We start from the raw sequence: 25896 nt of genomic DNA on the forward strand, positions 1-25896 counted from the left end.
AACTGAAGATGCCAGACCATGACAGAGTGCATCAAAGAGTTCCATAATTGTGTGTGCAGTTAATTGGCTACACAACACGTCTCGATTTTCTAACACGCGGTCCAATTACTTTATAACCAAGTAACACAAAGGGAGGGAGATGAAGGGCAATCTGGCGGGGGGCGGGGAGAGTATTCCAAAATATGAATGAGACACGGTCCCTAGAAAGAGACTTTACGTACCATACTCTCACACGGTCCTTGCAACGTGCGCGCAGGAAACTTAACCGTGACGGGTGTTCTGGCCGCACTCGCCCCCGGAGGACACCTCCACAGCGCCAACCACCCACACCCACTCAACTTTGTTCGCGGAGGCATTGAGGCTGAGGGACAGAGTCCTACGGCAGGGGTGTCCGCCCCGCCCGCCACGTCTGGCGAGTCTCAGCGGCCGCTCACGCCGCAGGCAGCAAAAAAGGTGCAGGAGGACCGAGAAGGAGTGTCAAGCTTGGGACCCTGGGGAAATATGAGGTCTCCCGGTAGAGCCACGAGACCGGAGAGGGCGGCCGCGAAGAGCCCCCGCTCCTCCTCGGTGGACAGGGTCCCTCGAGGTGCCGGGCCAGACCCGGCGCCGAGGTGCGGCCAACTCGCCGCCTCGGCCCGACGCCCGACGCCCCTCCAGCGCCAAGGCGCCAACCCGGTCCCGAGACCCCGCGGCGGGCTAAGCCGGAAGTCCCGCCCCTACGTCGACGTCACCGACGCCGCGCGCCGGCCACGGCCGGAGCGGTTAGAGGGAGGAGGCGGACCAACCGCCCCGGGAGCCGAGGTGTCTGCGGCGGGAACGGCGGTCATAGTGGGGCTAGGGTGGCCACAGAAATTCTCCGGAGCCCAAGGGAAGGGCAGGCCAAGCGCCGGGGCGCTTGTTTCTAGGAGCCAGAGTGACGCGCGTCGTTGGAGCGGGAAGCCGGGCCCCCTGGCGTGCGCCCGTTGCGGCGTCTTTGGGGTGGTTCCTCCGCGCGCGCCTTTCGTTACTCTGCCCGCTCTTTCTGGGCTTCCTGAGGGCAGGGATGGGAATCCTGCCGCCACTCTGCCCGCCAAGCCCGCCTGCTGTCCTGCCTGCGTGCACGTTTGCGAGCTCAAGAAGTCGTCTGCCCACAACGTCTGCGGTGGGGCATCACCCTCGAGCTGGGAGTGGGCCTAGCGGGCCTCGAGGGAACTCTCAGGTCAGGACCAAAGACCCAGGAGGGAATCCTCCCAAACCCCTCACCTCCTGCCCGGAATCTCAGAGTAGTTGCCCCAGAGTGATCTACTTACCTTCAGGCTGTAAACTAGGCTTGGAAGTTGAGAGGGTACCAGCGTTTGAGAACACTGTTTGTAACCCAAGAGCTGAAGTAAGACAGGCTTCTTCCATCCTTTCAAAACAGATAGGGAAAGAAATAGGCACCCTTTCTTTCCCACTTGTTCAGTGCCTTAGAGTTTGGATTTTGGTTCTCACTACGTTGTGAAGCACAGCTAATTGTTACCTGCAAGATTAATATATTCAGGTTCTAGTTGTGATTAGAAAGGCAACTGAAATGTGACATTTTTGTTGAAATGAGAAAAAGTGACCATGAGAAATGACAGTGTTAATGGATGGATTATATAAATGAGATACGGAAGATACATCCATGAACAGGAGGATTCAGAAGTAAATTGGTGTATATGTATTGTGCTGAGCATTTATGTATCAAGAGCTGCAGTGCTTTTTCAGATGATGTTATTTCTTAGTCCCAACTCTTAAGGTAAATACAATTATCAAAACCATTACTTATAAATGTTGGAATCAGACAACTCCATAACTCTTAATAGTAACCAGTAAACTATACATTACAAATCATGGGCCAGTGAGAAAAGAAATCAAGAAACAGTAGGCATTGAAGAGAACCTTTACATGTATCTAATTTCTTACACCAGAATAAATACTTAATGAATCAAAGATTTAAAGAATACTGTAAAAACAAGCAAATCAAGGTGAATGTTTTTGTAAAAATCTTGAGGTTAGGCCTTCTCCAAGTATGAAATAAAAACTAGGAATTATAAAATATGAAAAATAAATTTAAATACATGAAGATTGTAATCTATAAATTTGAAAACAGTGAACCAAAGGAAAATAAATTGTCATTTCCAAAAAGAAAAACATAGAAAGAGCTCCTAGAGAATCAATTAAAACTTAAAGCCAGGTACAGTGTTTCACACTCCCAATCTCAGTGAATCAGGAGGCTGAAGCTAGAGGAACACAGAGGCCAGCTTTGCAACTTAGGGAGACTCTGTCTCAAAATTTAAAAAGGTGGTAGGGATGTCCTGCTGGCAGTGTAGCTCTGTTATAGAACACCCCTGAGTTTAATCCTGAGTACCAGGAAAAAAAAAAGACTTAAAACCCTAATTTAAAAATTGGCAAGAGATAGCAATAGGACATTCTTAAGCCAAAAAAAAAAATCCAGTCATCAAAGATGTCCAACTTCCAAACATTTTTTTTTTCTCCATCAGGGCCTTATGCAGGCTATGCAAGTGGTCTGCCAATGAGCTACATCCCCAGCCCCTAAACAGATTTTTTTTTTTTTTTGCCTATCAGTTTTGATATGTAGGAATACAGTTCCCATCCTACACTATTGATGTACAGATGAAATTGCTACAATCTTATTTACCGAAACTGACATGCATTAGCTTTTGCCCCAGAAGTCTTATTTCATAAGGCAGTTACACCAAGAAAAAGAAGAGATTCACAGAGATATTTTTGCTACCTTTTTTTAATGATAAATGTCTCTAAGGGCAATATAAATAACATCATTAGGACACTAATTAAGAAAATTATGATGCATGCATACTGTAATCCCAGCAACTTGGACAATTAGGAGGATCACAAGTTGTCTAAGGCCAACCTGGGCAAATCTGTATCTCACAATAAAAAAGCTGGGGACATAGCTAGTGGTAGGGCACTCATTGGTTGTTAAATCCCTAGTAGTACCTGAGGCAGCAGTCTGAAAGGATGTCAGTCAAAAATGCAAGTTTTTATCTTTGGACTTTTCTACCTTGTTTGAAGAGTTTATTAAATAATAATTTATCATTTTTACAAAAAGATGTGCCAGAGAAAGGAGAGTCAACTTACTGCAGGTAGGTAATGTGGGAATCTGAGTCTTCACTTTTTTTTTTTTTGGTAGTAGGGATTGACCCAGGGACACTTACCCAATGAGCTACATTCCTAGCCCTTTTTATTTTTTGAGACAGGGCCTCACTAAGTTGCTTAGGTCATCCCTAAATTGCTGAGGCTGACCTTAAACTTCCCACCCTCTTATCTCAGCTTTCCTATTCACTGAGATTATAGGCATGCACCAACACAATCAGCCTCAGCCATTTTCCCCCCAGACATTTAAGTAATACAGAGTACCAATCCTATACTGTTTCAGAAAGCAGAACAGTAAGAAACACCTTAACTCACATGAGACCAGTATAATCCTAATACCAAGATTTGACGACATTTTACAAAAGAATTACAGACCAATGACCCTCATGAACATAGATTTTTTAATTCTTAAAATATTCACAAACTGAACCTCACAACATCAAAGGAACTCTGACTAAGGAGAGTGAACTTTAACATTGAAAAAATCAACTTGATTTACCACATTAATCAGAGAGTAAACAAAATGATGGTCTCAAATGCAGAAAAAGCATTTGACAAAATTCAAAATCCATTAACACTAAAAAATCTTTGCAAGCCAGGAACGGAAGGAAACTTTCTCTATCAGATAATGAAAATCTTTGAAAAACTTAATGGTGAAATAGCAAATCCTTTCTCCTGAGATCGGGAACAACATTAAATACTTCTGAGCCAGGTATGGGGTGTATACCCTTAGTCTCAACAGAAGGCTGAGGTAGGAGGATCACTTGAGCCCATGGGTTGGAGACAAGCCTGGGCAACATAGCAAGAGCATGTCTTTAAAAAAAAAAAAAACTGCTCTCACCACTTCTAAGGATATTGGAGGGCCCTCATCTATGCAGTAAAATAAGAAAAAGTTTGGAAAGATTTAACACTTTCTGATTTTAAAATTTGCTACAAAGCTATCATGACTGATGATTCTATACTGGCATAAAGACAGAAGCATAAGTCAATGAAATATAATTGAGAATACAGGAATTAAATTTTCTGTGTATGGTCAGTGACTTTGAACAAAAGTTCTGAGCCAGTTCAACAGGGGAAAGTATAGTCTTCAACAAATGGTGCTGGGGAAACTGGATATCCAAAAGGAAAAGAAAAAAGTTGGAACCCTGCTTCACACCATTTACAAATATTTTTAAGAATCAAAGATTCAAACAAAAGCCAAAACTGTAAAACTCATAGGAAGAAAAAAACATAACCATAAATTTTCATGACTTGAATTACTCAAGAGTTTCTTAGATGTGATCCTAAAAGCAAAAACCAGCAAAGAGAAAAAATAAGTTGCACTTCATCAAAATTAAAAAATTTTGTGTTTTAGCTGGACACAGTGGCACATGCCTATAAGTCCAGTGACTCAGGAGGGAGACCGAGGCAGGAGGATCACAAGTTCAGACAGCCTCAGGAACTTGGTGAGGCCCTAAGAAACTTAGCGAGACCCTGTCTCAAAAAAGGGGGATGTGGCTCAGTGATTAAGCGCCCCTGGATTCAACTCCTGGTCCAAAAAAAAAATTCTGTACTTCGAAGAACACTAGGTGCACACCATTGATCCCATATATATCACCACAAAGTAGATATATAAATGACACATGAAGATATACTCAACATCACTAAGTCTTTAGGTTTTGAATCACAAGGTCAAGCATATTGGTGTATGCCTATGATCCCAGCAAATCAGTAGGCTATGACAGGAGGATCACAAGTTCAAGGACAGCCTTGGCAGCCTAACTAGACCCCCATCTCAAAATTATTTTGAGAATGTGACTTTGTGATAGAGTGCTTGCCTAGCATGCAGAAGGTACTTGGGGGGAGGGGGGATTGGTATCACTTTACTATGTTGTCTATAATCAAAGAGACAATAACAAGTATTAGTAAGGATATGAAGAAATTGGAATCCTCATATCCTGGTGGTAGGAATGTAGAATGAATGAACATCTATGAGAATCGTTTTGCAGTTCTTTAATAAGAGATTAAACAGCATTGCCATATGACCCAAAAATTCACTCCTTGATATATACCCTTGTGAACTTAAAAACATGTTCACTCAAAAATTTATATGTTCATAGCATTATTTGTGATGATCAGTAGAAACAGCACAAAGGCCTATCAACTAACCAATGAATAAATAAAATGTGGCATATCCATATGATGAATAGTATTCAGCAATTAAAAGGAATGAAGTACTGCTCCATGCTACAACATTATATGCTAAGTAAAAGTCGTATGATTGCATTTGTTTGAAATACCCAGTATAGGTAAATCCAAAGGCAAAGAAAGTTGACTGGTGATTTTCAGGGGCTGGGGACTGGGGAAATAGGAGTGACTGCTAATAAGTGGGTTTATATTTAGAGTGATAGAAATATTCTGGAATTATATAGTGATGATTGCACAATACTGTGAATATACTAAAAGTCACTGAATTATATACTTTTAAGAGTAAATTTGGGGCTGGGGTTGTGGCTCAGCAGTGGAGCACTCGTCTAGCATGCGTGAGGCCCTGGGTTCAATCGTCAACACCACATAAAAATAAATAAACAAAATAAAAGTATTGTGTCTAACCAAAAAATAAATATTTTTTAAAAAGTAAATTTTATGGAAACTATCTCAAAAAATTTGGAAGAAGTAAAACTATATACAGAATGATTGTGTACATCTAAGTCAATGGAATATATAAAAAAGCTACTAAAACAAGTAAGTTGACTTAGCAAGTTGTAGGACACAGGCTCGATATTAGCAAAATCAATTCTATATACTAGCAACAAAAAATAGCAAAGTGAAATTGTAAACTCTTTATGACATCCAAAATCATCAGAAACCTAGGAACAAAATTTTAAAATGTGCAAAACCTCTGCATTATAAACCATAAAACAGCTAAGACAGATAAATGGACAAATATGTTATACTTAAGGATGGAAAAACTCAGTATCATTAGGCTGTCTATTCTTCCTAAATAAATTTATAGATTCAACCTAGTTACTATTAAAAAAGAAACAAGAAGCTAGCAGAATTTTTTGAAGACCTACTCAATGCTAAAATGTGTGTAAAAATCTTAAGGATCTGAAATAGCCCAAATAATTTCTAAGAAGAACAACAAAGTTGGAAAACATATACTACCTTTTTTCAAGACTTATATGAAGTTTCAGTAATCAAAAATGTTATTTGTATAAGGTTAGACTAATAAGTAAATGGAACAAAATACAGCCTAGAAACAGATCCATACCTAGACAGTCACTTTTTTATTAAGGCAGTAAAGCAATTCAATAAGAAAAAAAAATTAACAAATATTTCTAAAACAACCAGATATCTACTTTAAAAAGAAGAAACGAGCTTTAATCGCTTTTCCTCCATACACAGAAAAGAATTCAAGATGGCTCCAAGACCTAACATAAATCCCAGAAAAAAACAAAAGAGTATCATCATAACCTTAGAGTAGGAAAATATTTCTTGGACAAAAGACACTTAACGATTAAAGAAAATATTGACAGGACTTCATCAAAATCAAAGTTTCTGCACTTCAAAAATTACCACAGACAGAAATATTCTCCACACTTTTATCTGTCAGAGGACTTCTATTCAGAATATACGAAGAACTCCAAGAGAATAATGAAAATTGTTGTTAGTATTTAACTCATTTAAGTTAATAACAAAAATATGAAGCATTTGAAAAATACAGCACCCTTTCATGTTCAAAACACTAGAAAACTAGGGATAGTAGGAACATACCTCAACATTATAAAAGCTATCTATGCTAAGCCCAAGGCCAACATCATTTTAAATGGAGAAAAATTGAAAGCAGTCCCTCTAAAAACTGAAATATGAAAGTGATGCCCTCTTTCATCACTTCTTTTCAACATAGACCTTGAAACTCTAGCCAGAGCAATTAGATAGGTGAAAGAAATTAAAGTGATACAACTAGGAAAAAGAACTCAAACTTATCACTATTTGCCTATGACAGGATTCTGTATTTAGACCATCCAAAAAAAAAATTCCACCAGAAAACTAGAATTAATAAATTCAGCAAAATAACAGGATATAAAATCAATACACCCAGTCTCCGTGGCACACACCTGTAATCCCAGTGGCTCGAGAGGCTGAGACAGGAGGATCATGAGTTCAAAGCCAGCCTCAGTAATAGCGAGGTGCTAAGCAACTCAGTGAGAACCTCTCTAAATTTAAAAAAAAAATAAAAACAGGGCTGAGGATGTGGCTCAGTGGGTGAGTGTTTCTGAGTTCAATTGCCAGTACCAAAAAAAAAAAAAAAAATTCAATATACATAAATAAAATGCACTTCTATACAGCAATGATGAATCCTCTGAAAGAGAAATTATAAAAACTATCCCATTCACAATAGCCTCAAAAATAATAAAAATACTTGGGAATCAATTTAAGAGGTGAAAGACCTCTACCCACTAAAGAAAGAAATTGAAGAAGACCTTAGAAGATGGAAGGATCTTCCATGTTCTTGGATAGGAAGAATTAATATTGTCAAAATGGCCATACTACCAAAAGCACTATACAGATTTAATGCAATTCCAAATAAAATCCCAATGACATTCTGTGCAGAAATAGAAAAAGCAATCATGAAATTCATTTGGAAAAATAAGAGCCAGAATAGCCAAAGCAATCCTTAGCAAGAAAAGCAGGAGACATCACAATACCAGACTGTAAATTATACTGAGCTATCGTAACAAACAGTATGGTATTGGCACCAAAATAGACATGTAGACCAAAGGTACAGAATAGAGGACACAGAGACTAAGCCAGTTATTTCTTACTAGACAAAGACACCAAAAATGTACATTGGAGAAAATGGTGCTGGGAAAACTGGAAATCAATATGCAGCAAAATGAAATGAAACCCTTATGTCTCACCATGCACGAAACTCAAAATGGATCAAGGACCTAGGAATTGGACCAGAGACCCTGTGCCTAATAGCAGTAAAAGTAGGCCCAAATCTTCACCATGTAGGATTAGGACTTCTTCCTTAACAACTGCAAGAAATAAAATCAAGAATCAATAAACGGGATGGATTCAAACTAAAAAGCTTCTTTTCAGTAAAAGAAATAATGAGGTAAAGAGAGAGCCTAGAGATGAGAGAAAATCTTATACCACAAACATATCAGATAGAGCACTCATCTTCAGGATATACAAAGAACTCAAAAAACTTAACATGATAAAAACAAAAAACCCAATCAATAAATGGGCTAAGGAACTGAGCAGACACTTCTCAGAAGAAGATATACAACTGATCAACAAATATATGAAAGAAATGTTCAACATCTCTAGTAATTAGAGAAATGCAAATCAAAATTAACTTTCATCTCACTCCAGTCAGAATGCCAATTATCAAGAATACAAGCCACAATAAGTATTGGCGAGGATGTGGGGGAAAAGGTACACTCATACATTATTGGTGGGTCTGCAAATTGGTGCAACCACTCTGAAAAGCTGTAAGGAGATTCCTTAAAAAATTTGCAATGGAACCCCCCTTTCACCCATCTATCCCACTTCTCTGTCTATACCCAGAGGACTTAAAAACAGCATACTACAGTGATGTGGCCACATCAATGTTTATAGCAGCTCAGTTAACAATAACTGAACTGTGGAACCAACCTAAATGCCCTTCAATAGATGAATGGATAAAGAAACTGGGGTATATATACACAAGAGAATATTACTCAGCATTAAAAGAGAAGAAAATGGCATTTTGTTATGGCATTTGTAGGTAAATGGATGAAGTTGTAGAATATCATGCTAAGTAAAATAAGCCAATCACAAAAAAAACAAACACCAAAATGTTTTCTCTGAATTGTGGATGCTGATCCATAATGGGGAGAGAGCAAGGGAAGGGAAGAATGGAGGAACTTTGAATTGGGGGGAGGGGAGGGGAGGAGACATGGGGGCAGGAAAGATCTCTAGGTATATATATGATTGCATGAATGGTGTGACTCTACATCATGTACAACCAGAGGAGTGAAAAGTTGTGCTCCATTTGTGTACAATAAATCAAAGTGCATTCTGCTGTTACGTATAACTAATTAGAATAAAAAATGAAAACTCCACTTTTGAAATATAAATATTTTTTAATGTCTATGATTCATTTATGTATATCTCTTTGCAAATGACATGATTCCACAACGCTGTTAGAACTAAGTGAATCCAGCAAAGGGGAAGGTTACAAAGTCAATACAAAAAAAAAAAAAAACTTGCATTTCTTTTTTTTTTCTCTTTTCCCTGGTTCAGGCTTTATTTAAACTCTTTGTTCAAAAAAATGAACAGAGTGATAGTCGGATTCTAATTTACAGATATAGCTTAGACGCATCTAATATTAAATTAGAAGATCACACAAGAAAACCATTTACACATAAAGGTTAAAACCAATATTTAAACTTTTAAAAACTTTATATTACATAAAGCCAAAAATGAAACTAAATACATGTTAGCCGACTTCATTCACAAACATTAGTCAAAATATATACATTTAAAAGGAAACAAAACAACAACAACAACAAAAAACCCCATAACTGAGAATGGTTCTTTTTTCTAAAATGTGTTTTATCAAAATTTGCAAATGAATTGCAGGCGATCTAAAAAAATAAGCTAATCAAAGAGGGAACTCCAAAACACATTTAAAGGGTTCAAGTTGGAAGAGAAATGACAACTGGAAATGAGAGGCATCTGTCAAAAACAATTCTGTGCTTCTTTCAGTTTTCCTAAATAATAAATATATAATTACCACTCAGACAAAAATTCTGATTTAATCTTAGATAAAATTGCGATTCTGAAACAGTTCCGCAATATTTAAAAGTTAACTTTGACATTTGCTCAAATGAAAAACTTGCATTTCTATACACTAACAACATTATGAAAAGAAAATTCCAAAACAATTACTGTGGGCTGGGGATGTAACTTAATGATAGAGCACTTGCCCAGCATACAAAACTTTGTATTTGATTTGCAGCATTGAAAAAAATCTGTTTACAATGGCATAAAAACAAATATTAAAAAAAATTTTATTCAGTCCATCCAAAAAAACCACTTGGGATTTAACCAACTAAGTGAAAGACTAGTAGAATGCAAACTATAAAATATTGTCAAAAGAAATTGAACATTAATACAGGCAGTCCCCAACCTTATGAAAGTTCATGATCTTATGGCTACAATGACATTTAAATTATACACATTTAGTAGAAATTAAATTTTAATCTTTTCCTGAGCAAGCAATATATGGGGCATATTTCATGATGTTGGGCAGCAGCAGCAAGCCACAGCCCAATAGGTCATGCAATTGTGATGGTAAATAACATACTCTATAATATACTGTGTTGCCAGAATTTTTTTAATTTTGTGTTTTTGCTTACCATCATGTCTGCAAAATGCTCTTCTGTGTCTCCTTATGGTAAGAAAAGGAAGGCAATAACACTTGAGATGAAAATCAAGACAGCTGCCCAGCATTAAGGCAGTAAGCTAGTCATGGCCATCACACATGAATTGACTTTTGCAACTGACAGTCTTAGCCATCTTAAAGGATAAGAAGCAAATGAGTGATGCAGTAAAATCATCAGCATGGGTTAAATTCCATCATAAAGGAAAGAGCTGGGTCTATTCAAGAAATTAAAATATTACTTATGATGTGGATGTAAGACCAGATACAAAAGTGCATACCACTTACCCTACTGATGATTGAAGCTAAGGCAAAAAGTTATTTTGATACACTGAAAGTAGTGCCAATGATCCTACATACATGAAAATGTTTGTAGCAAGTTATGAATGATTCCAGCTCTTCAAAAGGTGTCATAATTCTCATAATGTGAAGATCTTCAGATAGCAACTGCCAGTGCTGAAGGCACCAAAGCTTTTAAGGAAGTGCTACATAGGATAATTGTGGATAAGATGTATCTGCCAGAGCAGAGTACAATAGTGCATGCTTGTAATACCAGCTACTACGAGTGAAGCAGGAGAGATAGCAAGTTTGAGGCCAGCCTGGGCAAATTAGAGCCTGTCTCAAAAAATAAAAAGTGCTGGTGATGTAGCTCAGCCTCTAAGTTCAATTTCCAGTACCACAACAAAAAAGAAGTACAAATCATTAATGTCAATGAAACAAGCTTGCTCTGATTGTTTATGCTAGAATGTACGTACATTGATCAAGAGTATAATGCTGCTTTCGGGTGAGATTTTTACAGGATTCAAATTAGTACTTTTTCTAGTTTACCACTTCCCATTATCACCACAACAAGAAAATCTGGATGACGACAGCATTGTTTGAAGACTGTTTTTTGAACTGTTATATTAATAGGCAAGTGAATGTTATAGGAAAAACAATATTCTATATTCAAGATTCTTCCAATTTTACACAGTGCTCAAGGGCATCCAAAGTACTTTGGTGATATGCATCCTGATGCAGAGGGTGTGTATTTGCAGAACACAGCTGAACTCATTCAGCCAGTGGACCAAGGCACAATAGCTGTGTTCAAAGCATACTATTTATACCAAATGTTTTCACAGGGCGTGAAGTGACTGAATCTGGCTCAATGCTCCAAGAATTTTGGAAAGGTTTTTAACATTCTAAATGCTATCTAAAACATTGCTACAGCTTGGAAAAAGTCGTAGCAGTGCATGAATGGCATTTGGAAGAAAGGTTTGAAGTCATGAACATCTACAGGTTTTAACAAAGATTTTGCTGTTGATGAAATAGTAAGTAGATATTAGTGCTTGGGAAACAGCTAGAATTCAACATTGGAAGATGATAGAAGAGTATGTTGGCATTGACACTGAAGAAATTTCCAATGAGGAGCTGACTAAACTGGAGAAAGAAAAAAATTAAAAAGTTAAGGCAGAGAAAGAAGTTATACCTGAAACATCAAGAAAGTTAATAGCAAAGAAACATGAGGCCAAAACTGAGGCATTTTCTGATATCCTTAGTGTAGTACAGATGTTAAAAGAAATGAATGTCAGTTTTAAGAGATTCATCTAAGAGCTGACAGACCAATTCAGAATGCCCTTTTTTTCTATAGAGAAATATATTTATGAAAAGAAGAAACAAACTTTGCAGTCAAAACTTGATATCTTTCTAAAGAAAATACTGCCTGCTACACTGTAACCAAGAGTCAATGCCCCAATGCCTAATACCACCTATTTTTAAGCCTCATCATAGGAAGAAACTGATGACCCTGTCACTGTAGCAATCCCATCATCCAGCAATTAATTTTAGTTCAATGCTTTAAACACCAAATGCTGGTGTACTTTCAGCTGTGTATGTTAGTTGTGATTACCCATACAACAATTCTGTTTTTCATTTTTAGTACAGCATTCAATAACTTACATGAGATATTCAATTCAGTCAATAAATTCAGCATTAAAAAATAGACTTTGTTGGGCTGGGGATGTGGCTCAAGTGGTAGCGCGCTTGCCTCGCATGCATGCGGCCCGGGTTCGATCCTCAGCGCCACATACCAACAAAGATGTTGTGTCCGCCGATAACTAAAAAATAAATATTAAAAATTCTCTCTCTCTCTCTCTCTCTCTCTCTCTCTCTCTCTCTCTAAAAAAAAAAAAAAAAATAGACTTTGTGTTGGATAATTTTTCCCAACTGTAGGCTAATGTAAGAGGTCTTCAAACATTTAAGGTTAGATGGTGTAAAGATTAGGAGTGATGTGTTATGTTACTTTTCAACTTACAATGGATACTTTGTTTTGGTTTTCTTGTTTATTTTTGGTTTTTTAAATATTTATTTTTTAGTTTTAGGTGGACACAATATCTTTATTTTATTTTTATGTGGTGCTGAGAATCGAACCCAGTGCCTCACGCATGCTAGGCAAGCGCGCCACCACTTGAGCCACATCCCCAGCCCCTTGTTTTGTTTTTTGATGTGTTGGTTTTTGTTTGTTTTGCAGTTCTGGAGATTGAACCCAAGGACACTTTCCCACTGTGCTAAATCCCCAGCCCTTTTTCAATTGTGCTAAATCCCCAGCCCTTTTTCAATTCTATATTTTGAGACAGAATCTCATTTAGTTGATGGAGATAGTCGTTGAGTTTGTGATCCTCCTGCATAAGCTTCCCAAATGGCTGGGATTATAGGCATGTGCCACTCTGCCTGGCTCAATTTATAGTGGGTTTATCAGGAAATAATCCCTTTATAAAGTGAGCACCATCTGTAAATGGAAGCACATCCCATGTTCATGGATTGGAAGACTTATTATTAAGATGTCAATACTGTCCAAAGCAATCTACAGATTTAGTGCAATTCCTATTAAAATCCCAGTATTTTCTGCAGAAATAGAAAACTCATCCTAAAATCCATATGAAATTTCAAGGAAAGAATATTGAAAAAGAACAAAGCTGGAAGACTCACATATCCTGATGTCAAAGTTTATATGAAGCTATATATAGACCAATGGATATATAAACCAATGGACTAGATATCTAGAAATATACCCTCCCATAGGTGGCCAAATGATTTTTGATAAGCATGCCAAAACCATTCAATAGAGAAAGAACAGTCTTTTAAACAAATAGTGCTCGAAAAACTGGATCTGCATATACATAAGAAAAATTTGGCCCTTACCTAACATCTTGTATAAAATTTAACTCAAAATAGATAAAGAACTAAGAAATAAAGTTCTTAGAAGAAAACATAGGACAAAGACTTCATGGCATTGGATTTAGCAGTTATCTCTTTGATTATTACATCAAAGGCATAGGCAACAAAAGAAAAAAATAGAAATATTTATTTAGGTAGTATTGGGGATTGAACCCAGGGCCTTGCACATTCTAGGTAAACATTGTTCCACTGAGGTATACTCCCAGCTCTTTAGTTTTGAGCCAGGATCTTGCTGACTCACCCAGATTGGCCTCCAAATTTCGATCTTTCTGCCTCAACCTCCCAAGTTAATCAGATTGCAGGTGTGTAGCTCTGTACCCAGCAAATTTTGTGCATCAGCTGGGCATGGTGGCACATGCCTGTAATCCCAGAGACTCAGGAAGCTGAAGCAGGAAGATCACAATTCAAGCTTCAGCTAGTTATCTGAAATAAAAAAGAGCTGGGGATGTGTTAAAGTGGAGTGCTAGCACAAGCCCTTGGTTCCCCAGTACCTCAAATAAATAAATTTTGTGCATCAAAAGATGCCATCATTGGGCTGGGATTGTGGCTCAGTGATAGCACACTTGCCTTGCATGTGTGAGGCACTGGGTTTGATTCTTAGCACCACATAAAAATAAATTAAAGATCTATCAACAACCAAGAGAAAAATATTTTTTAAAAAGATGCCATCAATAGAGCAAAAAGATAACCCACAGAATTAGAAAAAGTATTTGCAGATCACATAACTGATAAGGAATTAATATCCAGAAAAATTAGAGAACTGAAACTCAACAACCAGAAACCAATATAATAAGACCGAAAAAAGTTTAATAGGCTTTTCTCCAAAGAAGACATACAAATTGCTAATAAGCACCTGAACATATGCTCAGTGTCACTAATATAGGGAAATGCAATCAAAACTACAGTAAGATACTACCTCAAAGTCATTAGAATGGCATTAAAAATAACAAATGTTGGTGAGGATGTGGAGAAATTGAAATCCTTGTACATTGTTGGTGAGAATGTAAAATGATACAACCACCAAAGAAAACAGTATGGTAGCTTCTCAAAAAACTAAAAATAAAATTACCATATAATCTACCAATTCCAATTTCGGGTATATACCCCGAATAATTGAAAGTATGGTCTCAAATTTTTGTACACCTACATTCATTGCAGCATTATTCAAAATTCCTAAACCATGGAAGCAGTCCATTGTCTATTAACCTTGCATGAATGAAGAAGCAAAATGTGCTATCTACATTCAATAGAGTTACTATTCAGCCTTACAAAGGAAGGAAATTTTGACACAGATGGAACTTGAGGACACTATTTTACATAAAATAAATCCAGTTATAAAATGACAAATCCTGTATGATTCCATTTATGTGAGCTACCTAGAGTAGTCAAAACCACAGAGACAGAAGAATGGTAGTTGCCAGAGACTGGGGAAAAGGGGAATTGGGGAGTTATTCCTTAACAGAGTTAAGCTTTATAGGATGAAAAGAATCCTGGAGATGGATGATGGTGATGACAGCACAACATTATGAATGTATTTAATACCCCTGAACTATACACCCAAAAATGGTTGAGATAAATTTTATGTGTATAAATAATACAAAATTACGGGCCTTGGTGACACATGCCTGTAATCCCAGAGACTCAGGAAGCTAAGGCAGGAGGATCACAAGTTCAAGCTTTGGCTAGTTAATGAGACCCTGTCTCAAAATAAAAAATAAAAAGGGCTGGGGATGTGTTAAGTGGAGTGGTAGCACATCCTGGGTTCCCCATAATAATAATTTTGTATTATGTATACACATAATTTAATACAATAAAACAATAGGGGGGCTTGCTTGATAGTTTTAATCATTAAAGGAATGCAAGTTCAAGCCACAATAGATTCCATTCCATACATTCCAAGGAGCTAAAATCAAAAAGTTTTATAATCCAAATACCAGTGAAGATGTTAAGCAGCAAAAACTTGTAAGTTACTCATGTAAGTGTAAAATACTTTATAAAACTGCTTGGCAATTTTTTTATAGCTGAACATTAATTTCCCTATTCATGATTCATTAAATCTCAGTTAACCAAGAGAAGTGAAAATATAGGTACACACTTGCACACAACTCATACATAGAATGTTTAGAGCAACCTTATTCATAATAACCAAAAATGTTATAACTAAATACACTTGAGCAGAAACAGATAAAGTGTAAAACTTATTATATATTTCATACAATGGAAAACAACTCAGCAATAAAAAGCAGCAAACTGCCAATATACCTGACAACATGGATAAATTTCACAAATATTTTGATAAACAAGAAGCTGGGCACAACAGAGTACATACTATACAATTTTATTTATATGAAATCTAAGACAATACTAAGGTGTTAGAAACTTAAATGATTACAAGAGACAGCAAGATAAGTCCAAGGGATCTTAATGATGGAAAGGTTCTGTATATTGTTTCAAGTGGTGGTTATACAGTATAATACAGTTGTCAAAACTCATCAAACGAACATTTAAGATAATGTGTATTTCATTCTGTATTAATTATACCACAGTAAAATATATATTTAAAAGTGCTGGTAGAAATTATACCTTTCCATTCACTGAAATACTAATGATTGCTAGCAAAGTCACTCCCTTCCTGATATCAACATACCAAGAAATCTGACTAGTTATCAGAAAGTTGTTTGGTATGTATAGACTCGGCAAAAAGAAGTACAGTCTGCCTTCCATATCCTTGGTTTCTATCTCTTGTGGTTTCATATCCATGAATTCAACCAACTGGGAAAAGGATGATATTCAGAAAAATATTGTGTCTGTAAAAACATATGCAAGCATCTTTTTCTTGTCATTGCTTAAATAGGATAATATAACAATATTTACATTGTATTAGTTATTATAAATGTTTTGCTCAGCTTTCTGTCACCATAAACAGATAGTCTTAACTCATAAAAAGAAAAGGTTTATTTTGGCTCCCAGTTTTGGAGATTTTTGCCCATGATCAGTTGGCCCTGTTGCTTTTGGGCCTGGGGTAGGCAATACATTGTGGAGGGGAGTGCATGGTGAAGCAAAACTGCTCATCTTATAGTTGGGAAGAAGAAGGGGCTGGGGTTACACTATTCCCTTCAAAGGAATCCCCCTCCCAATGACCTAAAGATGACCTACTAGGCTCACCTCTTAAAGTGTCCATCACCTCCCAAAAGCATTTTGTACAAGGGACTTGAACCTCCACAGATTGTGGTACCCATAGGGAAGTCCTATGGATACGGAGGAACAACATTATATGATCCTAAGGAATAAATGTGAACTGCAGAAAAGCTTAAAAAGTGCTCAAACAATAATCAATGAGTTGGTCTACTATGACATCACTGGGAGCGGTGGCTCAGGCAAATAATCCCGGAGGCTCAGAAGGCTGAGGCATGAGCATCCCAAGTTCAAAGCCAGCCTCAGCAAAAGCAAGATGCTAAGCAACTCAGTGAGACCCTGTCTCTAAATAAAATACAAAATAGGGTTGGGGATGTGGCTCAGTGGTCAAGTGCCCCTGAGTTCAATCCCTGGTACCAAAAAAAAAAAAAAAAACCCCAAGGGGCTAGGGTTGTGGCTCAGTGGTAGAGTGATCGCCTAGCATGCATGAGGCACTGGGTTCAATCCTCAGCACTACATAAATGTAAAATAAAGATATTGTGTCCACCTAAAACATAAAAATAAATATTTTTAAAAACCCAAAAGTTAAGTATCCCATATTGTCAGTCTAACAAAATTCACATTACAGGTAAGTGGGAAAATGAGGTATTGAGAAATCCAATAAGGACATTGTTTTAAAAGTTTAAATTTGGGGGCTGGGGTTGTGTCTCAGTGGTAGAGCACTTGCCTCACTGGGTTCAATCCTCAGAACCACATAAAAATAAATAAATAAAATAGAGGTATTGTGTCCATCTACAACTAAAAATATTTTTTAAAGTTTAAATTTTATATATAACAAAAAGTGAGGACATTTGGTGTATTTGAGCAAGAAACAATGTTTTTGTTCTAGGATATAGATTGGTTGGTTGGTTATTTAGTACTGAAGATTGACCCAGTGGCACTCTACATCCTCAGCCCTTTTTATTTTTTATTTTAATATAGGGATTTTGCTAAGGTGCACAGGCTGGCCTTGAACTTGCCATCATCCCACCTCAGCTTCAGGAGTGACTAGGATTACAGTCATGAGCCACTGTGCCTGGCTAGGATATAAGAATTATTTTAATAAAGAGCAGGCAATCCAGTATTGCTTTTCAGATTTAATACTTTGTTATCATAGCTAGAAATAATATAAGAGGAATAAACTTGTATTTAGAATGTCAAGGAAAAGAATTTATATGTCATATGGATATGGCTCAGTGGGAGACAAAACTAAAATTTTTGTCTTGAAATTTAACATACCTTCTCATCTTTCACTCCTCTTTTCCCATTTTTCTTTCATCATTCCACTTTTCCCTCCTGTTCTCTTTCATCCTCTTTCATTTTTTTTCTCCTCTAGACCAAATTTCTCAACTTGATAATTTTCATAATTGACCCCCTCAGGAGCCATTTTAGAGATTTTTCCTAATTATATCCCCTGTCACATGCCCATGAAATATTATATCTGTTCCTCTGTGGCTCTTTGGAGGGCCACTAGCCATTGAAATATCTAAGGGGTTCCCCTACCACCACCAAAGCCAGTTTTTATCCCTTTTGGGATAATATCTCTCCCTTAAACTGCATGCTCCAGACAATAAGTTCTTAGAAAAGATCATGTCCCACTTAACATGGTTTGCCCTGTGCTGCTGCTTAAAATGCTTGGCACATAGTAGGCAGACAACACATGTAGTACATATTTGTTTAATTAAAAGTGAAAATGATCACTGCTACACTAACAACTAAAATTTTTCATTCTTTCTTAGATGTTACTTACTACTGCTTAGTCTACAGGACCTCCACTTTCAAAGAAGGGTCTTCCTGAGAATGTATCTTCATGACATGATGGAAAATTTGGAAAGCAAACTAATCGAAAAACTATGTTCAGAGCCAATTAAAAGGGTAGGTTGTTTATGCAGGGGGCTAATTTTATCTACTTTAGGCTGATTTTTTTTTCTAGTTTCACTTTTAGAAGGTGATCCTAACTTTTTCTCCAAATCCTGAGGCTGTACAATCTCTTTGATGTTCATAACCTGTTCAAATTGTATTAATTTCAGTTGAGGTGCAAGAATTATATTTTTGGTTTTTTTTACTTTTTGTTTGTTTTATGTTTGATACCAGGTAATGAATTCAGGGGTGCTCTGCCACTGAGCTACATTCCCAGCCCTTTTTAAATTTTGAGACAGGGTCATGCTAAGTGGCCCGGACTGACCTCAAACTTGTGATCCTCTTGCCTCATCCTTCTAAGTAGCTGGGATCATAAGCATGCTCCACCATACCCAGCAAAGATTAGAGGATGAGTAGAAAGTGAAGGGCTGGAAGAAAGAGAAGAGAGAAATGAAGGAAGTCATCAAACTTTTTCTGAACATTTTTTGATCTGTACGATCTCTTCCAACTCTAAATTTTGTGATCTTGATGATTATGCTTTAAGTGAATGATTCTTTTCTTTTTTTAATCTTTATTTTTATTTATTTATTTTTATGTGGTGCTGAGGATTGAACTCAGCACCTTGCACGTGCTAGGCGAGCGCTCTACTGATGAGCCCCAGCCCCAAGTGAATGATTTTTAATAGAAGCATTTTAGAAATCTTTGGAGATGTCATTATTTGCCTCAAGGTTGGGGACCAGTAGTACCAATATTTATGGAAGATTCCAGGAATGGCAGACATCCTGCAATACACAGGACTTTAGTCAGATCCTGGTACTGAAAGAAGCAGACAATGTATGCAAAGGCAGAATTATGTATGCAAAATATTGATTGGGGGACAATTTTTTTAAAGGGGAGAAGAATCAGTAGGTAGGGAGAGTCTTTAGACTATGATGTAGACACCCACGTCATGAGAAGAGGAAGGAAATTAGATTGGAAGAGTCTTAGGCTATAGTACAGCTTTGAGTAAGTCTTGGCCAAACTGATAAAGAGTCTCAGAAAAAAGACTGACCATTTTGAGAGGGTCCCAATTTAGACAGACATAGTCTGTCTGCTCCAGTAACTACTGCTGTGTTTAGCCATTGGTGGAGAGTGGTTCCGGGAGGGTACAGCTGTAGGGTAAATGCTATGGTGAATCCCACCAAGCATGGCACTGAAAGGCTGTCAGCTAACTGTGGTCACAGCAGTTGGGGTGGTCTCTTCCATTCTCAGTCTCCCCACACACTCTGCTCTCCCTTCGTTCATATCTCTCTCAAAAATGACACTATAGGGCTGTGGTGTGGCTCAGTGGTAGAGCGCTTGCCTTGCACATGTGAGACCCTGGGTTCAATCCTCAGCATCACATAAAATAAGTAAACAAAATAAAAAAATGACACTGTATTCAGAGAAACCTTTGCTTGTAAAGCAGGAGAACAAGATAATATAAACAAGAACATCTGAGATTTGACAAGGTGGCTATTTTGATTTTTTCCCTTTTTATATTTTCCTTTTTCTTTTTCTTTTTCTTTTTTTTTTAACAGGTTAAAAGTTGGATACAGAAATAAGTTTTGGGAGATGAAGCTGGGAGTTGAAATCCAGCATGGAAAACAAGATGAGCTGCAGTTCCCAGGCTGCAGGAGTATTCACATTTTTTATTGAGTTGAAATAGTTTTTTTTCTTTTGACTTCAACAGCTTTTGTAAACTTTGGGTATACTTTGCTTATGGTTGTCAGGAAGGAGAACATTAGAATGTACAGAAGTGTCTCAACCTGGCCTACAGTATCAGTGCTCTTACTACCCTTATTGGTGTCTTGTTCAGATTTTTAAGGTCCCACTTCATTATCAGTTTAATTCATGTTCACAGTTTTAACATCACAGCTAACCATATTTTTAGTAGATGGTCTGGAACCCCTTGCCTGAGTTATAGGCAGAGTTTTTCACACTTTTCTCTTGGAAAATCTTCTCATCACCATTAACAAATGCTTCACTAACTAATTAATTTACTTAGCCAGTAGCTGTTTCTCAATAGGCCAGCTTTGGAGGCATTTTCATAGCATTATTTTTATTTTGCATCTTAATTTTTTTGGATGTGAACCAATGCCATTTTTAATTGCTGTTGGAGATATTTTGTCAAAGGATTCCTTTTTAGTTCCTTCATCTTTGTCATCTGCTTCATCTTCTTCATAAGTATCATTTCCTGATATTTCTGTTACCTTAAAATATTTGCATCTATACTTTTTCATGGTTTTTCAATCCTATGTTTGTTTTCTGGTCTTTGCAGCAGGTTCTTTCTTGAATAGGAACAGCTCCTCTATAATTCCTCTGGACCTCTCTTCTTGAGAAACAACTAGAAGAAGGTGATTATTGGGACAAATTATAGCCCTTGTCACTCAGTTGGTCTCAGGACTGCAACTACTACTTATCCTCCTCTCCCTCCATTGCCCACTTCAAATTCTACTCTCCTTCAGCTATCTTTGCCACAGGTCTTAGTAGTTTACCTGGGTATAACCCAAATCCTTAATTTCCTGATTAGAAAGTATATTTATTAGAAATGACATGCATCTCACTCTGGGATTGCTGTACATGTCCTTCCATAGTTACAATTAAGTATCAAAAGGCTCTCAAGTTCACATACATTTTTCCTCACCCATTGTGTGAAAGCAGTCCTTTTACTCCTTATTGATCAGTTACCCTGCCAAGATGGGAACTCCTCTTCTTGCCTGCTGGTACTTGGACATGAAAAGTCCAAAGTACCCAAATAGCTATAGCTTATAGTTCAATGAGACCCTTAGCAAAAAAAAAAAAAAAAAAAAAAAGCATACGCTTTGGGAGCTAGGACTTCTAAAGCTCAGAGTTGTAAGAATAGGAAACAGCGTGCTCGCTTCGGCAGCACATATACTAAAATTGGGACGATACAGAGAAGATTAGCATGGCCCCTGCGCAAGAATAGGAAACAGCATTCCCTAATGAGTCAGTAGGAGTGATGTTAAGTGGGACCACTTCTGCTTCCCCTGCTTTTGGTCCCAGTCCGGGACCATACCTAGATCTCTGATTTATTGTGTATGCTGCATGCTAAAGGATGACACTTCACTGTTGGCAAAATATTCAGAGGCACCTTCAGTAGGCTTCCCAGTGATATATCAGGCTGGCTGCTCTGGAAAGCACACCCAATAGATCCCTTGATCATGAGCTCACACTACTACTACCTTTACTATGAAGTGGCTCACCTGTTTGGATGCTATGTTGAATTGGATCCCATGCCTATGTCTGAGTCCTTCTTTAAGCCCCTGGATAATGGTATGGGCTGAGGCCCTTCAGACAAAAAGTCATACCCAGAATAAGTATCCCTATGAGATTGAACCACAAGCCACTTCGGGAATTGGGAATCCATGTTACTGAATTAACATCAAGTGGCTAATTTATCTCTCAAGTATTAAAGCCATATCCAGGATGCAATGTCAGTCTCTGCTGCTAGCAAGTTAGACTTTGAAAGGCAGAAGTAGCTATAAGATTGGCCTTGGTCAGTGGGAACTCATGCTGTTTTATTCATGTGTTGCCTCCATCTCTGCAAACATGGCCATTCCATTTATGTGCCATTTTGGAATGGACCATGACAAAGCTTGGCTAACATCAACTGGTAGAATTCTTTTATCTATTTGATTTTTTCAGTTTCTCTTTCATTAGTGATGGTGCTTTATGATCAGAATAAACATGAAATAACAAAAATCTTCACCCTTTGTGCTCACTCTCTTATGTACATCCACAAGCCTGTATTCAGACCTCTTTTTCTCTAATCTTCATCTTTTCCTTCAGGAACCTGACTAGCTGGCCAGGCCACTAACATTGCCAAGGAATCTGTACAGATTCTCAGTACCAAGTCACTTCTCCTTCCACATAAAGTTGCCTATGAGGAAGATTTTTCCTCTAAGCTACCTTTCAGGGTGACCCCTTAATGTATACTTTCCACTCATATACCAAACCAATCCATTAATAAATCAAGTTTGACCTTTTTTCTTCTCCTCCTATGGCATGTGCAGCCTGAGGAAGGGGTGCAGATGCCACCATTGTGAGAAATATAGAGGGGTCTGTGCTACTAATTAATTCATGCAGCTTACTCAAACCCTCTTGTCCTTCTGGTGTTTGATTTTGAATGCATCATTTCTGTATTATGCTGGGCCCATTAACTTTATGACTGAGCTCATGATGGACACTTTTAGACACATGATAACCTTTAACCCACAGTCAAGCTTTCTGTCTCTATGAGGGTCTAATAACGTATGAGGAGCTGTTTCTTGAAAGGAGTAAAATCCTGTGCTGCAGATGGCGTGGCCTTTCTCCTAGACTCCAGAGTCCTATATTCTGATCTCCCATTGAGACTTGCTGTAAACTCCACACTGACTGCTGCAGTGCCCTTTGCTGCTCCTGGTTGCACTTGGAGCATACATCCCTCCAAGTCTCCCAGGATATGAGCTAGAGGAGTATTCCCACGTGTGGAATTTGTTGCTTCCAGAGCCCAAAGAGGCCCATTAGACATCTTGCTTCATTATAGTAGGAGATGCAATATGCAAAAGTTTGTCTTTTACAAAAGAGAGGTTGTCTTCACATGCCACTGACTACTAGACTACTAAAACTTTACAGAAGTGTCAGATTCTTGGATCTTTCCAGATTTTACCTTATACCTTCTGGATCTATGTGTCTTACCAAGGCCTCTGCCATACAAGCTGCCCTTTCTCATTCTGCCCCATAAGCACATTACTGATATATCACAGTGCTGTTCTGAAGGATGTCCAGACAATCCAGGTCTCTCAGACATTATTGCAAAGAGACTGAAGAAGGTAACATAGTCCTTGGACAAAACTGAAAATAAATATTGTCTTTTCCACATGAATGTAAACTTCTTATTCTCATTTCTGATTGAAGTAAAAAGGAATGTATTTACCACATCAGTGTCCACAAAACATGTTTCAGAAGCCTGATTAATCTTTAATAGTGTGGCTGGGGTTGTGGTTCAATAATAGAGTGCTTGCCTAGTATGCATGAGGCACTGGGTTCGATTCTCGGCATCACATACAAATAAATAAAATAAAGGTCCATCAACAGCTAAAAAATATTTTTTTAAAAAAATAAGTAAAAGGTCCATCAACTAAAAAATATTTTTTTAAAAAATAAGTAAAAGGCCCATCAACAACTAAAAAATATTTTTTTAAAAAATAAGTAAATAAAGGTATTGTGTTCATCTACCAACTAAAAAAAATTTAAATCTTTCATAGCATGGTAGCATGTCCAGCACAGCTTCAATTGGGACTACTTGGTTAAACTTGCTGTGGCAACCTGCATTCACTTTGTAGGACCTACAGTGATACTACTTATCACCATCTCCCTTGTAACACTATATTGTTTTTTATTTTCTATCTTTACTGGGATGGGAGACAATTTCAAGGGCTTCCAGTCAGACTTTCTTACTGTGATAGCTCTTATCCAACAGCCTGAGTACTTCACAGTACTTCAACTACCAAGGATGTCTCTGTAATTATTTACTCAGGGACAGGGAAGTGATCAACAAGTGGATCTGCAGACTCAGTGAATTCACTGTAAAACAGACTTTTGCTATGCCTGTTACCTGATCCTATAATCCCCAACTCTACAGCAAGACCATGAGGAGGTTTGGGTTCTCTAGTTATCACAGTTGATTCAGACCCTAAGTCTAAAAGCTCCTTGAAGTGACTAGGTATTTCCTTTCCCCCAGAATAAATGTCTTGCCTAGATAAGTGCCCTATGTCCTTTGGGAAATGATTAGGATTATTGCAATGTATACATGGCACAAAGAGTGACTGGGAAACTTCAATCCAGGATAATCATGCTACCAACACTTGTACCCGTTAATCAACCTTAACAGCAGAAAACAAAAGAGCCAGACACCTAACTGGGATGAAATGGGAAAGAAGTAGTTCTAGCTATGAACTATTCCTGCCCCTGCCAAAATCAAACCTGATAGATAAGGCTGTAGAACTAAGAACCAAATTACAATAAATATAGAGAAAAGAGGAATATGACAAAATGACACACAGGGGCACAATTAGCAAATTCCTGAATGTGTGAAACTAATAAATAACTCAGTTAATCAATACATATATATGTATACATGATAACAAATGGTGACATACACCTATAAACCCAGCTACTTGGGAAGCTGAAATTAGAGGATTGCCAACCTCAGGAATTTAGTGAGACTCTGTCTTAAAAAGAGGACTGGGGATATAGCTCAGTGTAGAGCACTCCCCTAGCAATATACAAGGCCCTGGGTTCAACCATCAGCACTGAAAAAAATTATGAAAATTTGAGACAATTTTAACTCTGGATATGTGATGATATTAAAGAATTATATAATTAAATTTTCCTTAGGTGACATAATATGTGATAATTTTTAAAATTATATGGGTGCTGTCTGGGACTAGCTTTAAAAAAAATCTGAAAAGGTAGAGATGTTACATGTATGTGTGTGTAAATATACACATGTACATACATAGTGGCTCTTAGACTTCAGCAAATCAGCTGGAGAGATTATTAAAATAGATTCCTAGCTGGGTGTGGTGGCACTTACCTATAATCTCAGAGACTCAGGAAGCTGAGGCAGAATGATTGCAAATTCAAGACCAGCCTGAGTAATTTAGGGAGATCCTGTGTTATGGTTTGGAATATGAGATGTTCCCCCAACTCCTGTGTTAATGCAGGAATATTTCAGAGATTGCGAGAGCTGTAACCTAATCAATCCACCCTTGTCTGAACGGCCTGACTAAGTAATTACTATAGGCAGGGGGCTGGAGGAGGTGGGTCACTAGGGACATGGCTCCTCCATCCCTCTCCCTCTTATTCCTGATCCCACCATTAGTTGAGCAGCTTTTCTCTCTGGGCCCTTTCACTATGATGTTCTGCCTCATCTTTGGCACAGAGCAATGGAGTCCGTCATCTAAGAATTGTGTCCTCTGAACCCATGAGCCTCAAATAAACTTTTTCTTCTAAGTTGGTCTGGTCAGGTATTTTGATCATGGAGATGCAAAACTGATTAACATACCCTG

The 25896-nt window shown here is 37.8% G+C and overlaps 2 protein-coding genes across 11 annotated transcripts in view; one reads left to right on the forward strand and one right to left on the reverse strand.

Moving 5' to 3' along the window:
* CEP83 (centrosomal protein 83) overlaps positions 1 to 663 on the reverse strand; it is a 122989-nt gene extending 122326 nt beyond the window's left edge. For 4 of the 10 annotated variants that reach the window (XM_081309487.1, XM_081309491.1, XM_081309494.1 and 1 more), the window contains exon 1: positions 222 to 353. Coding sequence is in view for 1 of the 10 variants with exons in the window: in XM_081309492.1 (XP_081165618.1) it covers positions 222 to 356 (135 nt within the window). In the remaining 9 variants the exon portion in view is untranslated. Of the gene's footprint in view, positions 1 to 221 lie in introns of all 10 variants that reach the window. The other 6 variants (XM_081309495.1, XM_081309489.1, XM_081309486.1 and 3 more) reach the window with 3 other exon arrangements.
* On the forward strand, positions 366 to 23720 carry LOC308657626 (uncharacterized protein). Its single transcript, XM_081309496.1, has 3 exons — positions 366 to 1198; positions 18682 to 18817; positions 20362 to 23720. The coding sequence occupies exon 1, from the start codon at positions 502 to 504 to the stop codon at positions 1174 to 1176; it is 675 nt and encodes a 224-aa protein (XP_081165622.1). The 5' UTR covers positions 366 to 501; the 3' UTR covers positions 1177 to 1198; positions 18682 to 18817; positions 20362 to 23720.
* Positions 23721 to 25896: the final 2176 nt, after the last annotated feature.

The sequence above is a fragment of the Spermophilus citellus genome, assembly GCF_964194105.1.
Source record: "Spermophilus citellus genome assembly, chromosome: 10".
In the NCBI taxonomy this organism is placed as follows: Eukaryota; Metazoa; Chordata; class Mammalia; order Rodentia; family Sciuridae; genus Spermophilus; species Spermophilus citellus.